This window comes from Empidonax traillii, unplaced genomic scaffold (genome assembly GCF_003031625.1).
Source record: "Empidonax traillii isolate 1590-97213 ecotype Southwest subspecies unplaced genomic scaffold, ASM303162v1 scaffold495:size1017845, whole genome shotgun sequence".
Classification (NCBI taxonomy): Eukaryota; Metazoa; Chordata; class Aves; order Passeriformes; family Tyrannidae; genus Empidonax; species Empidonax traillii.
Window position 1 is genome coordinate 157,235 of NW_020955688.1, and position 17,839 is coordinate 175,073.

The following is a 17,839-nucleotide window of genomic DNA, read 5'->3' on the forward strand; positions in this document are numbered from 1 at the left end:
CACCATTTATGGAATTAATTGGCACAGAAGCAGATTAATCAGTGGAAACTAAATGTTTGCCCTGGTACAAGTTAAACTGGAAAATGTTGCTGTTAGTTTGTAATGCATCTCCTATTTATGAAAGGAAAGGTTTGTGCCAAACTCTGTAACGGTCTGTTTGCTCTCAGTAGGATTTCTGCACAAGTGTACTATGACAAAGGACAAAAAGGAAGGGAAGATTGAGTGACGTACTTCAGGAGAAGGCCAGCCCCTGGAGAGACCCTGCAGTGGAGTACTTGCTAGAGTCCACAAAAGACTGGTCTGATAAAGGACGACAACAGGGAATAAGAGAGGAAAGAAAGAAAAAGGACGGTATTAGTAAGCTGAAATATTACTTGTTTTTATCATAACAGTAGGTCCGTGCTTTAAAGGACACAGCCTCTCAATTCAGCAGCATTAGTTGAGTTAGAGGTAGGGTGGTTGCCAAACACCTGCACGGTACAAGGTGGGCTGGTGGTGGAGTCCAGTTACTATTTACAGTAGGAAACTTTTGAGACAGAGACCACCAGGGATCCCCCACTGTGTTCTATCCCCTTTGACAACTCAGTGTTGCTTAGAGCCTTGCAAAGGCACCGGGAACTCGCAGTTTGAGAGCAGCCACCTACTCTCCAGGCTGGGCTTCACGTACCTTGCAGGCTGTTGCCGTTGGTGCTGGTGCAGGTGGGAGGAGGAGAAGTTTGCGGTCTCACGACAGGTGCAAAAGCACTCTTCTGTTTCACTGCTGAGACCATGTTGGCTGGTGAGAAGGAGAAAATCCCAGAGGAACTGCTACAGTTTGAGGGGAGACTAGTGGAGGAGGCCATTGTCGGACTTGATGGCACAACTAGAGGGAAAAAGAGACCCCACAAAAGGCATTTTTTAGTATTCAATAGTAACAGGCTGCAGAAACAAGAGAATTCTGATTCTTGGATGCTCTCCTTTTTTTTTTTTTTTTTAGGGATTGAACTGAGTGTTCAAAATGCAAGCCTGCCATATAGAAAGTTCAGTTTTTAAACACAGATAAACCGTAATTTTTTGCCATGTAGTGGGATAAATATCTTTGGTTCATGTATTCATCATTGAGGTTTTAAGTGAATTTGTTTTCATGAAAATGAAATCAGCCACTTTAATATTCAGAAACCACTGCCAGTTTTCCCTCTTATCCAAAAAAGAAAAAACCAAAAACAAACCAAAAACCGAAAACAAAAGGGAAGGACTAAATGTAAGATCCCATACTTTCATTCATCTTCCTGTTTAGAAACTGCTTAGATATACAAGTGGGCTGTGAATAATTACATATTATAGAGTAAAATTCTGATCATCTGGGCTTTGAATTATTATTTTATTTGCATTTATTAGATAAAAATCACCCTATTTAAGTTCTTATTTGAGAATCTGATATCATATTTGTTAACACTGAGGAAATCAATTAATGGAAATTAAATGTTCAAAGTTTCACAGTCTGACAGATACAATCTTAGTCTGAAGTCACTCTGTGTCTGGAAGTACTTGCTAAGGGAGAGCAATCAAAGCACCTAAATTGAATTGCTACTATACAGCAATTAGTTTATTGATTTAATTAAGAATGCCACCTTTTAATTTTCAGGTCATGATTGAAGCATTTTCTGATTCAATGGATTAGGCATTAGCAGAATGACAGATTTACCAAGAACACCTCCCAAAATAGAAAAGAGAACCAGGGCTAGAAAGTGAAATGCTATTCTAAAGAGGACTTCGTTCATAAATATGAAATAATACTCTGCTAGAGTATTTTAAATGCATTACTGGCATCTGCTTCCAAAAGGAGATGTCTCATCAATCATGTTATATTATGAATTCAGAGTGTGCAGTTTCTATGACAGTAAATCCAACTTAATAAGTAAGGTACTTTGTAACATTACATGTTACATTATTATTAGAGTACAAAAATAATCACTGGTTTGCAATTCCCAGGTTATAAGTACTAGTTATGTGGGTAAATAATTTCTTCCAAATTTGCAGCAGATAAGAAACCTTGAAGTTATTGGTTTTTTTTTTAAGTCAGGTTCCCTATCCTCTTTTCAATTCTGAACTCTAGCCATGCAATTCAAAATAATTCATTCCTGCTGTTACACCATTCACTTAAATTTGATGTGTAAACCTTGGTATGTTCATCAGTCTGTTTGTCATGTTCATGCTATGGTCTCAGCCTACAAACCTATTTATATGACAAGACCCTCCATCCTGATTCTGCTGTCAGCTTTCTACAGATGTCAGTGGAATCCTTTGTGCCACATGAGTGATGTCAGAGGAACTGGGCAGGTCCCGTTCATTTAATCCTCTCGTGTGACCAGGGACTACTGAGCTGAGTGAGCAGCTGCAGAAGAGGTTCACAGGCCTCTACCAATAGAAAGGTATTTATATTTAAACAGGTTACTAAACCTTTAATATCAAAATGCAGAAACTTAGTCCTGCACATAAATATTTCCATAACTGGGACTGTAGACCATAGGCTCTTCACTCTGTGGAATATATGATTTGTATGACTTACATTTTTGTGGCGTTCACTGTACAGACACTAAAACATAAACTCTGAGAGCCACTGTCCCATTTCACTGACTAATACTAAGTTCTCAGTGAAGTCAAAGTAATACTACTTAAAAAGCAAATGGAGTATAAGCAATCAAGCTTAGGCCCAACAATAATTCATAATTTTTAAAAAGGTTATAAAGATGTTGTTTGCTCAGAAGTCAATGGCGAGGACAGTGTTTCTTATTTACAGAGTATAAGGTAAGTTATGAAACTATCAGACCAAATCATGAGATATATTATTATTATTAAGTGGTTATGAGACTCCCAATTAATAACGATGATGATAATAATAATAGTAATAACAATAAACAAAGAAGAGCATTTCTGGCAATGCTAGTGTCTTCAAAGTGCCTCAAAGGTTCAGTGCTTTGGAGAATAGAGAAAGATCTGTTTCAAATGCTCAAAATAGATACTAAATATTGAGTATCACAGGAAAGTCACCATGTCCCTCTAATGAAAATGTGCAAAATACAGAAAAGCCATGTAATACTCACTGGCATAGGGAGAATTGGCAGCAGATCCATTCAGGAAGGTTGGAGAACCTCCTAAATTTGACATTCCAGCATTCCCATAGCCGTTCATGCTTGTTGTGACAGAGTTATAATTTGTCTGCTGAGGGGTGGTGCTTGGCACGTAGCCATGAGGTGACACGCTGCTTGAGTTGCGAGTAAAACCTTTTGTGGGGAGGGAATACATTTAGAAATTGGTATCAGCTCCAGAACAGTTTCTTACACAAACAGCTACAAGCAAGTGACTGTGGTACCAAGGCAGCAGCTTAGTCCAGCCATGGTGTGCACAGGGAGGGCCAGGACTGACCCCCACAACCACCAGGCAACCCCAAATTGTGAACCCTCCCTGCTCCAGGTCACTGCTGGGGGGAGGAGGAGAAGGAGGAGGAGGAGGAGGGAGGCTGGAACCTTCAGAGCTCCTCAGGCAACCCATGCCCTCGAGCAAAGATCACCACTGGGTGTTAGAGGAACACTTGCCCTGAAAGAGCTGTTTGTAGGAAATGGAGTAAACATGACCTACATTTTAAAAGTGAGGAGCAAATACCAACTCAAGGTATGTTAAAAGCACGTGGTTGTTGTTAACTCTTTTCTGGTGTCACTCTCAGTTAACACATCTCATGCTAGATTGCTCACTGCACACCTCAGAAAATGTAGAGTGTATTTGTCCAAGAAGTGGGATATCCTTTGTCTTTTTGCCCTAGTTTGATCATTATGTGGTAGAAAATGACTAACAAATTTGGCAGCAAGCTAAAATTTGAATCTCTACCTAATTCTGGAGATTACATTTGCAGAAACTCATATCCAAATATCCATAAAGGAAGATTTGTCTCTAGCAGCACAGAAAGAAAAAATGCCAGTTTTTCTTCCTACCACACAGCACATCCACAAAATATTTTAATCTAGAAATAATTTCTATTTTTTTAGTGTAATGCAAAATAATTTTTGTCAACTCCCCTAGAAAACAGCCTTATTCCAATATTTTCTCATTAAAGTGAATTTTTAAGTTGGATAACATATAGAGCTGAGAAAAGGACTGGGGAAAATGCAAAGGGCTTTCAAAAAATGTGCTTCACCTATTTTTTATTTTTAACTGTGGGGATTAAAACAATATTGATTTTATACAAAGTGAAAACCACTTTATTTTAAAAATTAGAGAAGCTATGAAAGTGTCTTTGTAAATATTTCTATTCTTTGCTAGTTGTAAAATTTATAGAAGTCTCAAACTCTGAGAAAAACACAGTGCCAATATTACATCCCCAACTAAACCAGACAACTGTTCAAGGGATAATTTTATATTATAAAGAAGTGGTACACAAGGCCCAGACTGAGAGATCATCCATGCTCAGGAAAATATATAAGCAAGTACTTAACATAAAGTACCTGCTCAAGTGGTTTAAAATTAGTGTGATTTAAACACAAATACAAGTATTATTCTGAGCAAAATGAAATGCTTTGTAGAGATATGCAAAAGTGCTTTTCCCGAGTTGGGGCAGTCCCACTCCCTGGCAGCCCCTTGTCATTCCAAGGGTGTGCACAGTCTGGGATGGGGCTGCCTGAACCGTCCCTCTGCCTCTGCTCTGAACATTCCCCTGACTTTTATCAGAAAAGGTTCATAGAGAGAGGAAGATGAGTCTTCTCCTGACCCTGGTTGGTGGCTTGTGAGGCTTCGGAAACATTGACAGCTAGTTGACCACTAAAGGAATTCACTCCCATCATTCCTGCATGGACTGATGTGTTAGCAAGGGCGGGGAGCTGGTTGTGATTGCGGGGGACACTGTAGAGAGCTTCTGCGATGTCTGCAGCTCTTTTCAGGATGATTTCCTGCAGGATAAGAAGGGGGGAGCAGGGGGGGAGGGAAAGAATAAAAGAGTTACCAATGCGACTGACAAACCTTTTCTTACAGACTCAAATGAAACAGTTCCCTGTCCAAAGGCAAAAACTAGATGCTTTTCTTTCTACAGCAGTTAGCTGACTGAGAGCTAATGCTTATAAGATCTGCTGCCTTGTGACAAATCCTGACATCTGCGGTAAGGGAGTTGGAAGTCTCAGTCCCAACGGCCACATTTCTCTATGAAAAGACCAACTGGCAGAATGGGGTTGGAGCTGAGACTTTCTCCACCTTAAAGCTGTCGTTAGCGTAAGATTGAAAAATCACTGGTGGCAAGACACAATGCATATCATCACCCATATCATATAGTATCTGGTAAAAGCCTCCAGGGTTAATAACACGTTGCTTTTACAAGCACTAAATTCACACCCTTTAAAAAAGAAAACAAGTAAACTAAACCCCGCTCCAGATATGACATTGCCCTCTGCATTTATTCTTGTCTCCCACTGTAGTATTATATACGTTTAGCTCCCTGTCTATACATCTAAGAAATAGCCATGTTAAAGAATTGCTGAAGTAGAATGCATTTACCTGGTTATTATGTGGCATACCATAGAGTGCTTCTACTAAATCAGCAGCCCTCTTAAGTATTACTTCCTGTCAATACAAAAACAGATGCATTCTGCTGAGTTCAATAAACTCCTTGTGGGGGAAAACAAATATTAGAATCTTTTATTCTCTTCTATTAGTTCTATTAGTGTTTTGTGGTAGGTTTTATTTTTCTTCTTTCCTCCCACCAGGTAAACCTTAATTGTAACAACTCTCAGCGAACACTGAATGGTGTTAAATCACTAGTTCATCCTATTCACACACACGCTTAATCAAGTCGAAAGGTGAGAATCATTGGTGCTGCAAAATAAAATACATCACTCAATTGTCTCTACCATCTGCACAATAAACCACTCATCGGTTTATTGCAGAATACAATCCTGAGGTCATTTACTAGATTACTGCAATCAATGTCATTCAGAGCATGTTATGAATCCCTTCAATGTGTTTATTTTATTCCTAATTGCATGCTGCAGGAATTGTGACCTTACCCAGCAGGCCACATTCAGCAGATATCCAATCAGTCCTATGCTACTGGTAACGTAACCTTTCAACTTCCTGCGTTTGTATCCTGATACCTCAGGTCAGGGTAGAATCCATGTATTTAAAATGATGCCCAAGAGTAAAACACATGCAGTGTGAGAGAACAGCCCAGTACCATGAAGTGTTTTCTGGAAAAAATTCCCTGCATGGATGGTAGAATTTAAAACAGTCTGGGATTTAGTTCTCCATTTTGGGCAATTTTTTTCCCCCCTCCATTTTTTCATTTGTTCCTTTTCATTTAATATGTCTTAGATTATTTTATACTGACATTCAAGGAATAATAGCATTTCCTGTGTTCTTACATTTTACAGTGTCCTGATAATAACCCTGATAGAAAATATAAAACTGCATTGCAGAATTAACCCAGAAGAAATTTTATTTTATCTTATTCTTTCAAAGAATCTTTCAAAACAGATTCCCAATTGCCTGATCAAAACCGGTCAAGAACATCCTTTGAGTAAAACAATGTCTTTTCGTAGTTCCCAGCCCCTAAGTAGTGCTCTGATGTTCCAACAAGACGCTATTCACCACTGCATATTTCTGCAGGTAGCTTACAAAAATAGTACCAGTTTTAAGGATTTTACAGTTTTCTACAAAGTTAAACTTTTAAACTTAAAATATTTTACACAATAGCCATATTTTATACCAAAAAGAAACAGTAATGCTCAATTTTCATATACTGTAGACTCTGATCAGAAAATAGAGATATAATTGCGTTCATTTTGCTGTCACCATAACCTCTTCAAAAATCCTTGAACAACTCTTCAAATGACAAGCTTTTAGATGCATATTAGCATTTTTTTTTCAATTTTAAATTCTCTATAATATAAGATAAAATAGTTGTCATACTGCAGTAACTACTTATGACATATATAATGTCCTAAATTCAAAAATGAGATGGAGGATTTTTGTTCTCCCAGTAAACATTTAGGTTTGCCTTCTGCTGCACACACCCCTGTCTCAGAACACATATTTAAATTATTCTCCACATATGAAGTGAGATGTGATGCATAATTGATGGATTTTTAAATCACTACATTTGAAACAGATTCTGAGTTAAGTTGCTACAGCCTCTTTCTGTTGGTTTTTGTTTGGTTTGTTTGTTTGTTTGATTTTTGAGGTTGGTGTTTGTTTTCTGCTGTGATGGTTGTTTTACAGGGGAGGTTTTTTGTGTAGCTTGACCACAGCAGTTAGCAGGATAATCATGGACAGACAGACTGCAAACAACATTCAGGTACAAACAATCCTTATTCATCAGAACACTGAGTTGTCCTTTTTTTCCTCACACTGAAGGTGCAAACCAGAGAAGAGCAGAGAAGTTACTGAAAAAAAATTGTATCTTTCTCAATCCATGATTTTATATGGAAAATTACTGCACAGGTGTTTGACTTTGCAAACTAGGATTTATTTCACTTCAGTAGAAATTGTTTGCACTATATATTTCACTGATGGAAAATTAGAATGTGATACAGAGCCCACAAACTGCTTTGGAATATTGTTAACCTAAGCTGTCATTATGCCAAATTACTAAAAAAAGAGAAAGTTTAAATAGTCATTTCAGCTCTACCTGACTAATCATAGTTATTTATGTAATGCTCAGCTAAAAACCTTAGAATGCATCTAAAAAGAAACTGAAGACCATGTTAGAAAATGAGGTAATTACATAGAATCTTACAGCTGCTCTACCTAGTATCAAATATATTCCAGTTCTTAAACACTAGAAGTTCTTTAATGCCATATCATATTGCATGTAAATAAAACTAATTGTCATGATGGTTTATTGAAACCTGCTTGACAAGTAGCATTCAATTTTCTTAGCTAGTCAATGGTTATATTTTTTCAACATTTTCAGAGTCTGTAAATTTGAGTTTCATACTTTCTCTAACAATATTTTCACACAATAAAAGCATTTCTTGTTTATGACATTTTCAGATCATATAAAGTAGATGTTACACAAAAAACCTTCTCTGTCAAATAATGGTCCCTCCTATTCCAGAGCTGACGGCAGTTCTTACAGACACAAATTAGCTTTAAAAATACACAATAAGATGCTACTACAGACATGCTCAAGATATTAACTTCTTGTTTCCTGAATGCATCTTAAATCCTTCGCAGCTCTGCCTAAATTGCAATAGGAGCCCCTGTTACGACTCCACATACAAAGGAGCCCCAAAAGTCCTCTATAAGTTAGAGCAACAGACCTTGCAAGGTGCTTGGATTGCGGTGACCAGAAAATTGTTCTCACCTCCATGTCATTACGCTCACAGTGAAGCAGCCCCTGAGCATGTTTGTGTTCGGGATCTAATATATTGCCTTTCAATCAGAGCTGAGAGCCACTGAACACATAGACAGAACATGACGAGCAGGTCAGGAAAGCAATAAAGATTTTACAGAGCTGTCCAAGGTGCTAAATTTACTCAATAATGGGTTTGGCACCATAGTGTTAACCTCTCATTTACTACCAGTTTGAGGGACTAAATTGAAGTAGCTGACTTCATTTACCTTGAAATGTATATTTTATGACATTATGTAAGTAGATTGAAAGGGCACTGCAGTTTTAACAATTTAAAGGCTAGAGCATGTTTAAGATGAAGCTTGAATATTTATCGTATATTGCACTTAAACTATATTGTATATTAAAATGCATTGATTAAATTTGTAAAAGGTATTATAAAAAAGGACAGCTAGTATAAAAGATCTATGTCTTTTAAAATCCAATTGATACTGCATGTTACCACTGCAATGGTGACAGATAAACAGATAGAGAGGTGGACAGAGCAGCAGACAGACATATCAAGAAGTGAGTGAAACTAACGTTCTATAAGAAGAAATCTCTGCATAAGCTCAAGGTCTGCCATTCCAGATATTCTTTTGCTCACAGCAATTTTTCTTTGTCCTCATCTCAGAAGCCCAGATTTTCATAGCAGTAAGTGGGCATCATGTAAGGTCCTTCCAATTGAATATGCAAGTGGAAATATTTTCTGAGAGAGACAGAGTTTGACTAAAGCTAATATCTAATTTATGGGGGCATTTGTCAAGGAAGATCCACTCTTCTATTAATGCTAAAAGTCTGACAGTTTTTAGTTTAGAATAAAGGACTTTGCAGCATTTAGTTAGAGCTACAGTGAGGGTCTCCTTATCTCACATTTTCTTTCAAATGAACATTATTTCTATAACAACAACAGCTGAGCAAATATTAATAAAAGGAAAAATTACTTTGGTACTTAAATATGATGCATTAGAACACTGCAGTCCATGCAGCTACTCACCAAAAATCCACAGTACATTTTTATTCCAAACTGAAACTGATTTTCTACGGAGGGATTTGGACTTTTTTAATTTTTGAAACACAAATGCAATTAAATATTTTTCTTCTAAACTTAATAAGGGTTGTTTACATAAGCAAAAAAGGGGCTGGGTAGTGAAGTCTGCTGCAACTTTGCATATTTCAAAATCACCGTAGAAAAGTGATGAATTACAAGATCATATCAGAATGATGCTTTTGAAGCACAGCAACTGAAATTCAGACCGAATCCACTTCTGACTGAATGTACCTTGAACCCTACAGCACCTTTGCATGTTTTGTTGGAGGCATGCATTCCCTTCAGGAGGAATTCATTAAGAGCATGAAACTTGCATTTCAAGTTTTATCAAGATGAAAACAATTTGTGTCAAGTTTTATCATGACAAACACATTTTGTGTGAGCTTTAAAAGAGGTGGGATATTTCTTCTGGTGACATCTGCTTACTTTTTATTCAGAAACTAGTGAAAAAACCACACTCTGTGTCCCAAAAGGGCTGTGAGTCTGGTGAGATAAGGGGTATCTAGAGCTACACTGAGTTGTTTGGCTTAAGAAATTAAACTAGATAATGTTCAAGGTACTTGTTAAAGCTAAATGAATTTTGTCAAGAAGAAGCTGACCACAACATATAATGCTCATTAGCCACATATTGTATTATTGTGACCACCAAAGGATTTATGAACTTGTGGAGGGCGTGGGGGGTAAGCTGTTCTAGCATACTCTGAGGCATTTATCTTATGTGTTGTCTAGATATCATATCACCTTCTAATGCTCTTTAGCATTGTAATACAAGAGAGAGCTCATTCATCTTGTGAGAGGGTACTTAGGGATGATGATGTCATTCATACTTCCTTGACTCTTATGTCTGACCTCCTGGCTCTGCCTTCTAACTTCCCACTCTCATGGCTACTTGCAAGAAAAAACCACTTCTGCAGAGTCAAAATGCTCAACATCAGACTCCAGTTCACTCCTTCACCTTGGAAAGGTCACGCTCTGAAATTTCTAGTCAAAATTAAAATAATCTGCGCTCAAACTTTCCCTTTGGTTTTCAATGGGTGATATAATACAAATATAATATAAATATAAATTATGAACTATAAATGTGATAGTGAAGAATATGGGTTAGAATTAAGTTTTAAATTTAAAATTTGTGTATGCATTATGTTTTAAAAAGTAAAATTGCAAACACCCCTTTCAAGTATAAAGGCAAATCCAGCATTTTGGTAGAAAGACTTTTAACAGGGTTCCAAAGATCTAAAATGCCAGTCACTGAGCCTGCTATACAAGAGTTTCATCCTGTCCAGAACCTCTCATCTCTCCACATCAACACTGAGCGCTGCATTATTGTATCATTTTCTGCAATTATAGTTTTAGAAAGACTCCTAAAAGCCATTCAAAATGTAAAGATCCTCCATTTACTGTAAAACTGAAGGAGCTGTGCCAGCCTAATGGGAAATATAAAACAACAGGGCCATTTCTCTAAAAAGATATTTGTAATCACACAAAGATGAAAACTTCCAGCTAAAAAACAACTGAATTGTTTCCATATATTGTAACTGAATCACACCAAAGAAGTAAACACCATGTAAGTATTACAAAGAAAGACAGAAAGGCAAAATGAGAGTGAAAGACAACCTACTTCATTTGAGGGGCAAAAAACCCCCCCCTTGAGCTTACCACTGCCTATAGGATGGAAGTACACTTAATTCCTGCCACTGAATTTCATTGGCATATTCCAGAAAACAAGTCTACAGTGGGAGCTAGAACCTTAGCCTTTCCAAGCCATTGCAGTCTCATCAGCCTCACCCAAACTGAAAATCACAGCCTAAATCTACAGCGCTAAAAACAGTCATGCATAACCTTACCACCTGCTCCACAATGAGCCAACCTTATAAATAAAATATAGAAAGCCTCCATGAGGCAGCAGAAAGAACAAACACTGAAGTGCAAATGCAAGCACGAATCTTGCCATAAACATTGAGAATCGATGATTAAAACACCTCTTAACCACAAAGGTGATAAATGCATAGCAATAGGGGAAACACACCCCATCCAGAGTGTCTTCTTTGCAAATACTGCTGACAAAAGAAGGAACAAAATTATGATGATCACCTGTAAGTCTGTCCTTGCAAGTATCCCATCTTACCACTAATGTCTTCCTGTTAATATGGTGTACTTAGATACAAAAAAAGGTATCAGCCTCCATTCTTGATCCACTCTACTCATACTGGTGGTCTTCATTTCCATAAATGATGGGCACATAACAATGGCAACAGAATTAGTAGCTAGCACAGATGTGTACTTCATCTAGATACAGAGTAGCATGGAATAAACCAGCATTAATATCACTGGTTTGGAACAACTCTTTGAATAAATTGTCTGGAAGTGGGGACAGTCTGGATGCTCCTACCATATTATCATCAGCTGAAGCATCTGGCAAGTAATTTGGATAGTTTTGTTGCCAAAAGCTCTGGAGTTCTCTGCTAATGTCTGGATCTAAGGACAGACAACCTCAGTCTGAAAACCTGAGAGATCACGAGAGGGAAAACATTTTCCGTGCTCTGCAAAAGGCTGCTGTATTTATTCCAGCATGTAAAGACCAGCTCTTCTGCATACTTTTCTTCAGTTATGCAATCCCATCATTCATACTATGATCAGTTTGTCATATCCAGTAATCATTAGGAGACAACATAAACAAGATTTGAACCAGAGCACAAAGAGTCTACAAAAACTAAATTTGATGGCTAACAGAAAATCTTTCACCAACTTCCTCTGTAGAAATTCCTCCTTCCCACCAGGTTACAGTGACTCATACTATTCCTATCTATCTAGACTACCAAAAGATTATTCCAAATTTATCCATGAACATATAAGCAAATAAACAACAATATTAGATTATTTTCCTCTATTTGATCTCAAAGTTTTGTCACGATGACCCAAAAGCACATTTTCCACTATAAATTTCCCTTCTATGCCTCTGCTACCTTCAGTCCCTGGTTCAGCCCCTGGGCCATCTTGGATAGGAACCTCAGGCATTTATTTTTAAATTTATTCCAAACTCTTAGTACCAGCACCTGCAGTACTTTGAAGCAGTTGTTCACTACTGAGATTAAGTTTTTAGGCTTGGGGATTTTTTTTTTGTTTTCCATTATGTAAGATTTTCTGATAGTTCTTTCTCTTGATTATATTACCCTTCCTATTTCTTGGAAAACAGCTGCAGATAAGAATTGAAAGGGAAAAAAAAAGAAAAAATAAAGGGGGAAAAAGGAATTATTAGTCAAAGTCTTCTCCTGGCCATTTTATATCCATATATTTTTGTGAAATGGTCAACATCCCCTTAGGGAATAAGAAGAATGTTTTGAATTATTTGAAGGGTCTGGACTTAGGTAAACTTAAAAATAATTCGGGAAAATGAAAAGAGGCACTAAATTCTGTGACTGTCATTCAAAGATACTGCACAGACTGTTTTAGAAGGTTTTATCTATAGATCATACTATTGTACCCATTAGAAAAATTCCCTGGAATACTAGGGATTAAAAAAAGATTAAATGTGGCTTGTGTGTGGCACGATGTAGATATCAAAGTATGGATTTGCATGAGTGAAAAACATTTTACTTGGCAAATAGAGAGGTTGATTTCTATTTTCTATGATTTGTATATGCAGAGACTTTCCAAACACAGGTCAAGTTGTATCACTTTTAAATTTGTCTCACATTAGGTCAATTCTAGACTGTATTGGGTGGCATAATTCATTTGATTGCATTTACATCTATAGAGAGATATAATTCTGTTTGGTGCTGCAGTGCAAGAATTTCTGATGAGTTAAATCAGAGGAGCTATCCAGCAATTAAAGTGTAAATTGAAGATATGTGTTTTGTCAATTTTATTTTCAGAGTTGGTCTTTATTAATGCATTTACCCATATAAATATCTAAGTATTCCAAGTTATCTCTTTTGTATAGAAGAAAAAAAAAATGTCCAATCACATGCAATTAAAGATCCACCCACACTTTCTTTTAATGAAGGATAAAAAACACCCAACAAACTAAACCAAACCAAACAAATTTTCCAGCTTATCATTAAGATCTGTGGAACTGTCACTTTTCTGGCTTGTATGCTTCAGGTAGGAAGTGTGAGAAATTGAGAGTTCAGGTTACATCTAATAGCAGGAGGAAAACTGAAAAAAAATAAGACATATTGAAATTCTGGCCTACAATGATATTCCACTATGTTCTGTGGAGAGTGGATGCATAAAAATGTTGAAATGGAGACTGGAACAACGTTGGTAGGTTTTAGTATTACAGTTAAAACACCGCTCAGCCATAACCCCTACAAATGACTACTTTCACTTACATTTTATCATCGGTATAATTAAAAGAATTCTCTTAAAAGGGGCATTCTCATTACAGCCAAGGACCACTTCAGACTCAATTGAAATGAAAAGACAGGCCAGAGATTAGGTGTAGATACCAAGTGGTAATTTCTAGGGAAGCATAAAATGCCAAGAGTGTAACAACCGTATTTTATAACTGTGTGTTCAAAAGACTTACAGTACTTTATTGTACAAAGAGATTTTGGCTCAGAAAGGCGACTTCAATTAAGTTACTCCAATCAGATATCCTAAAAAAAATCTCAGTTTTCTCACCAGAAACAAAAGATATTTTGTTCCTGATACTATTATTTTTAATTTACACTCTTAAAATTCAGTGGAAATTATCCCAAGCAATTATAAATGTTGAAACCATGTATTTAAGAAGTTAAATTTATCCAACATTTCATAGGGCTAACACTGTATTTCTGTGTACATCTCCACAATGTAAAAGCAGGCACAGCACTTTACATGATCTAGGGGTCCTTTTTCCAGTGGGGAAGGAAAAGTATTACCCTTGCCACTACAACAACATATTCTATAGAATCACTTCAAAATAGTGATTTTTTTAAAATAAATCAATATTTCAGTAACTTTTTTTGATCAGAACAACCTCTTAGCTCTCATGCTGGTTTAAAGCCAAAAAAAATGAAAGAAAATTCAGATTATAAAAATATTAGTGCCAATTATTTTCTATTTATTAAAAAATACTTTTACACACATTTTATTTGTCAGATGCTCACATTTGGAAAAATTAAGCTTCTCTATTCTGTCAAATATTTGGACTTCAAGATGCTAAGTGCAGGTGAAATTATGGATCTAGCGTTAAAGACATTTAGGTCATCCTAAGGAACAACATTAACAAACTCCAAAATTTCTGTATCTTGAATCACCCATAATATATGAACAAAAAGTGGGTTACATATATGTGACACCGCTTTAAAAAATGCTTGTCTTTTTTTCATCCTCCTCTCAGCAAATGTATCATTTGTCATCTATAGCCACAAATATATTCCAAAACATTCTTTAAAATAAATCCCAGGTGCATATCTGTGTTTTTTCAAGTAGGTTGAGATTGTGCTATTGTACTTAGAGGACATTTCAGTCCAGTTGAGTTATATCACCATAAGTTACATGATTGACTTTTACAACAGAAAGAAAAGGTTGTACTCAAACAACTGTTATTGCCTCAGTGGAAAAAAAAAAATCAATGAAAGTAAAATGAACAAGAGATTTTGTCCGAGTTGCAGTTAATGCTACTGAAGAGCTATGGATATTAAAAGGTCAACAAATAAATTAGTCCAAGTGTTATGAAATGAATGATTTGGCTTATAATTGTATTGAGTGCAAATTGTTCACTGCCTATTAGACCAGGTAATTTTTAACCATGGTGCCTCAATTACTGTTCCATAAGCAATAATACAGTTGTAAGAGCCACCGGTTCGATCGAGTGACCTACGAGACACACCAGGACAGCTGCCTTTGCTATGATGGATCACTGAGCCTGATCTCCAAATGGTGCCAAACCTTCCCTTCCTCCGAGGAGATCTCATAAAAGAAACATTACTGCTTGATTCATTTTACCAAAATGTTTGAGTTTCCTAGTGTCAGCAGCTGGGTAGAGATTGTGAAGCTCTGTATTTCTTAGAAGAATTACGACAACAGGCATCCTATTGCTTCCAGCACTCTCTGCTAAATGGCATCATGATGGTTTGGAGGATGCTTTTTCTGCTACTCAATTGGACTGTGTTGTGAGAAATACACGGCAATCATATTTTACATCACCACGTAAACCACCGCATAACACCTAAAACTAGGCTAGAAATGGAAACTGTAGGTGAGATTATAGACATTACTTCACACTTCTGCAATGCCCTCAGTTCAAAGATCTCAAAGCACCACTTTAATGGGAGCAAATTAAACTTCACAACACACTTTCTAGGAAAATGTTCTCTCTTCCCCATCTTCATCAGAGACAGCCTAAAGTGTAGCTGTTTGGCTGAAGTTACAATGGTCTGTGGTTACAACCAAGGCAAGTTTTGTAGGCTAAGGTAATATCTTTTACTAGAGACACTGATACAGGCAAGAAAAGGTACAGTCAGCATGCAGGAAACAAGGATGGGCACCCAAAAGCCCGTCTGTTTTATTCCAGTTAGATCAGTTAGTCCAAGATATTACACTTCCCTACAAATCCTGATAGTCTTAAAAAGGGAAAAGAAATCAATCTGATCCTGCTTTCATGCTATGAGGTAACATCCATGGCAGCAGCTGTGTTTCCCCATCGCTCCTCAGGGCACGGTGTTCCCTGTGAGCCAGGGCTCAAAATATGGCAATAAAGGGCGCTCCAGGCTTCCCAGGACTGGGCCTTAAAGGATTGTAACAGTGTGGTAACTACACAGATCTGCTCTCTGCCCATATATAAAATAGGATGCAAATGCAAATCCTGAATTATCAAATAATCTGTGCAGGAGAAACCACAATAATAAAAGCCTAATTAGAATAGATTGTACCCCATACAACCAAATTCTGTTTATTCTGTCACTCTGCTATATTTTTGATAAATCACTACATTCAAACAGTCTGTTGGGAGGGTGATTTTCCATTTCATCTCTCCATTGAGCAAAAAAGTGCCATGTGACTGGAGTCTGAATTTCCATTTCACCAGCATACAGTTGAACTGAATATTATTTGGCACAATACACTGTACAACTGAGCCACTAAATGGCTGATTTACTAAATTATTATTAGATGAGCTCTTGCTGTTCCAAGTGAAAGTGCAGTCACTGTCTCTCTTCATGGTGTGTTCAAATTGTTCTGTGTTTAAATATTCAGCATGAGGCTAATGTGAACTGATGAACTGAGACTACAAACGTTCACTTTCAGTGCAGACAGGGAGACGGAGATGCAACATATCATGTGGCCTGCAGAGGTGAAAATGATTTATATTTAAGGATGCTGCTGCCTATTTCCATTACTTTACAATATTCTTAATTAGCTTTGTGTTTGATTCAGGAGTTTGGAAATGTAGCTAGAAAACAGCTCCAAAACTGAATTAGCTGTGTGGTTGTGGAGGCATCAGAATCCTGGTGAAGTGGTAGTTGAGCCTTGATCTCTGTTAATAAAGTGCCCGAGCTGCCTCTGCAGTCTCATATTTTGCTACCTTTAATATTTGAGTTGTAACTTAAAAGTATCACCTGCAATTCCGACCTGAGCATCAGAAATCCTAGGAAATATAAAGGACTGACCACACTGTGTAATTCTATGACTTTCTGAGGTGAAGGGAGATGGGGGAAAAGGAAAAACATATCTGTTTTTTAAAATGTTTTTTTAAAAAAGAAGAAATTTCTTTACTGCCACCTGCTGGAGTTGACAATAACCCTTTGTCCCACTAAAAGAACAAGCAGCCTCACTCAGAGGACAGTAACTGTGAGCATTTAAAATACTGTGATCCCAGACACTTACAGTAGATTAGAATTTTTTATTGGTGCTATGTTGCCATAACAACATAAAGACAGCAGATGACTTAAGCTAAGCTTGCAAAGCAAAAGGCTGCTCATCTGGCAGTTAAAATGAATACAGTTCACTTCACAAGTTCCCCATATGGACCCTTAGTGTATGGTAATGAGGATACCATATGGTGGGAGAAAATGCACAGAGAACAATTGTGCTCCACTGGATGAGTGAAGTGAGCGGGAAGTTATGAGGAAACACAGGAGAGAGATTTGTGTGTGTGCTCTCTAACTCAAGGGTTTCTTTCAGAGGGGGTTCTCTCTCTTCTTCATCTTCTTCTTAATATATACATGCACAGAAATGACAGAGAAACATATTGTACATTTTTCAACATCATTCATCATAAACTGTCAGCTGTGTTTGTAAATCAGCTTGGTAAGATCTTAGAAATTTGTAATTCTTAAAAGGTAAAAGTGCTAAGTTTTTAGACAAAGTGCAGGAAAATTTAAGCACTTCTGACAAGTAGAAACATTAGTGGTAATCATTTTAAAAATGCTTGCATCCTTCTGCCTGCATGTTTAGCTGTAAATAATGCCGTAATAAAAAAAAAAAAAAAAAAAAAAAAAAAAAAAAAAAAAAAA

The 17,839-nt window shown here is 37.0% G+C and overlaps 1 protein-coding gene across 8 annotated transcripts in view; it reads right to left on the reverse strand.

The window, feature by feature from the left end:
• EBF1 (EBF transcription factor 1) overlaps positions 1-17,839 on the reverse strand; it is a 273,631-nt gene that overhangs the window by 7,290 nt on the left and 248,502 nt on the right. For 4 of the 8 annotated variants that reach the window (XM_027896382.1, XM_027896381.1, XM_027896380.1 and 1 more), the window contains exons 12-16: positions 5,518-5,583; positions 4,742-4,919; positions 3,084-3,263; positions 668-862; positions 232-300 (exon numbers count right to left, since the gene is read on the reverse strand). In XM_027896382.1, the coding sequence (XP_027752183.1) occupies positions 233-300; positions 668-862; positions 3,084-3,263; positions 4,742-4,919; positions 5,518-5,583 (687 nt within the window). In that variant the 3' untranslated portion in view covers position 232. The remainder of the gene's footprint in view (positions 1-231; positions 301-667; positions 863-3,083; positions 3,264-4,741; positions 4,920-5,517; positions 5,584-17,839) is intronic. The other 4 variants (XM_027896387.1, XM_027896386.1, XM_027896385.1 and 1 more) reach the window with 1 other exon arrangement.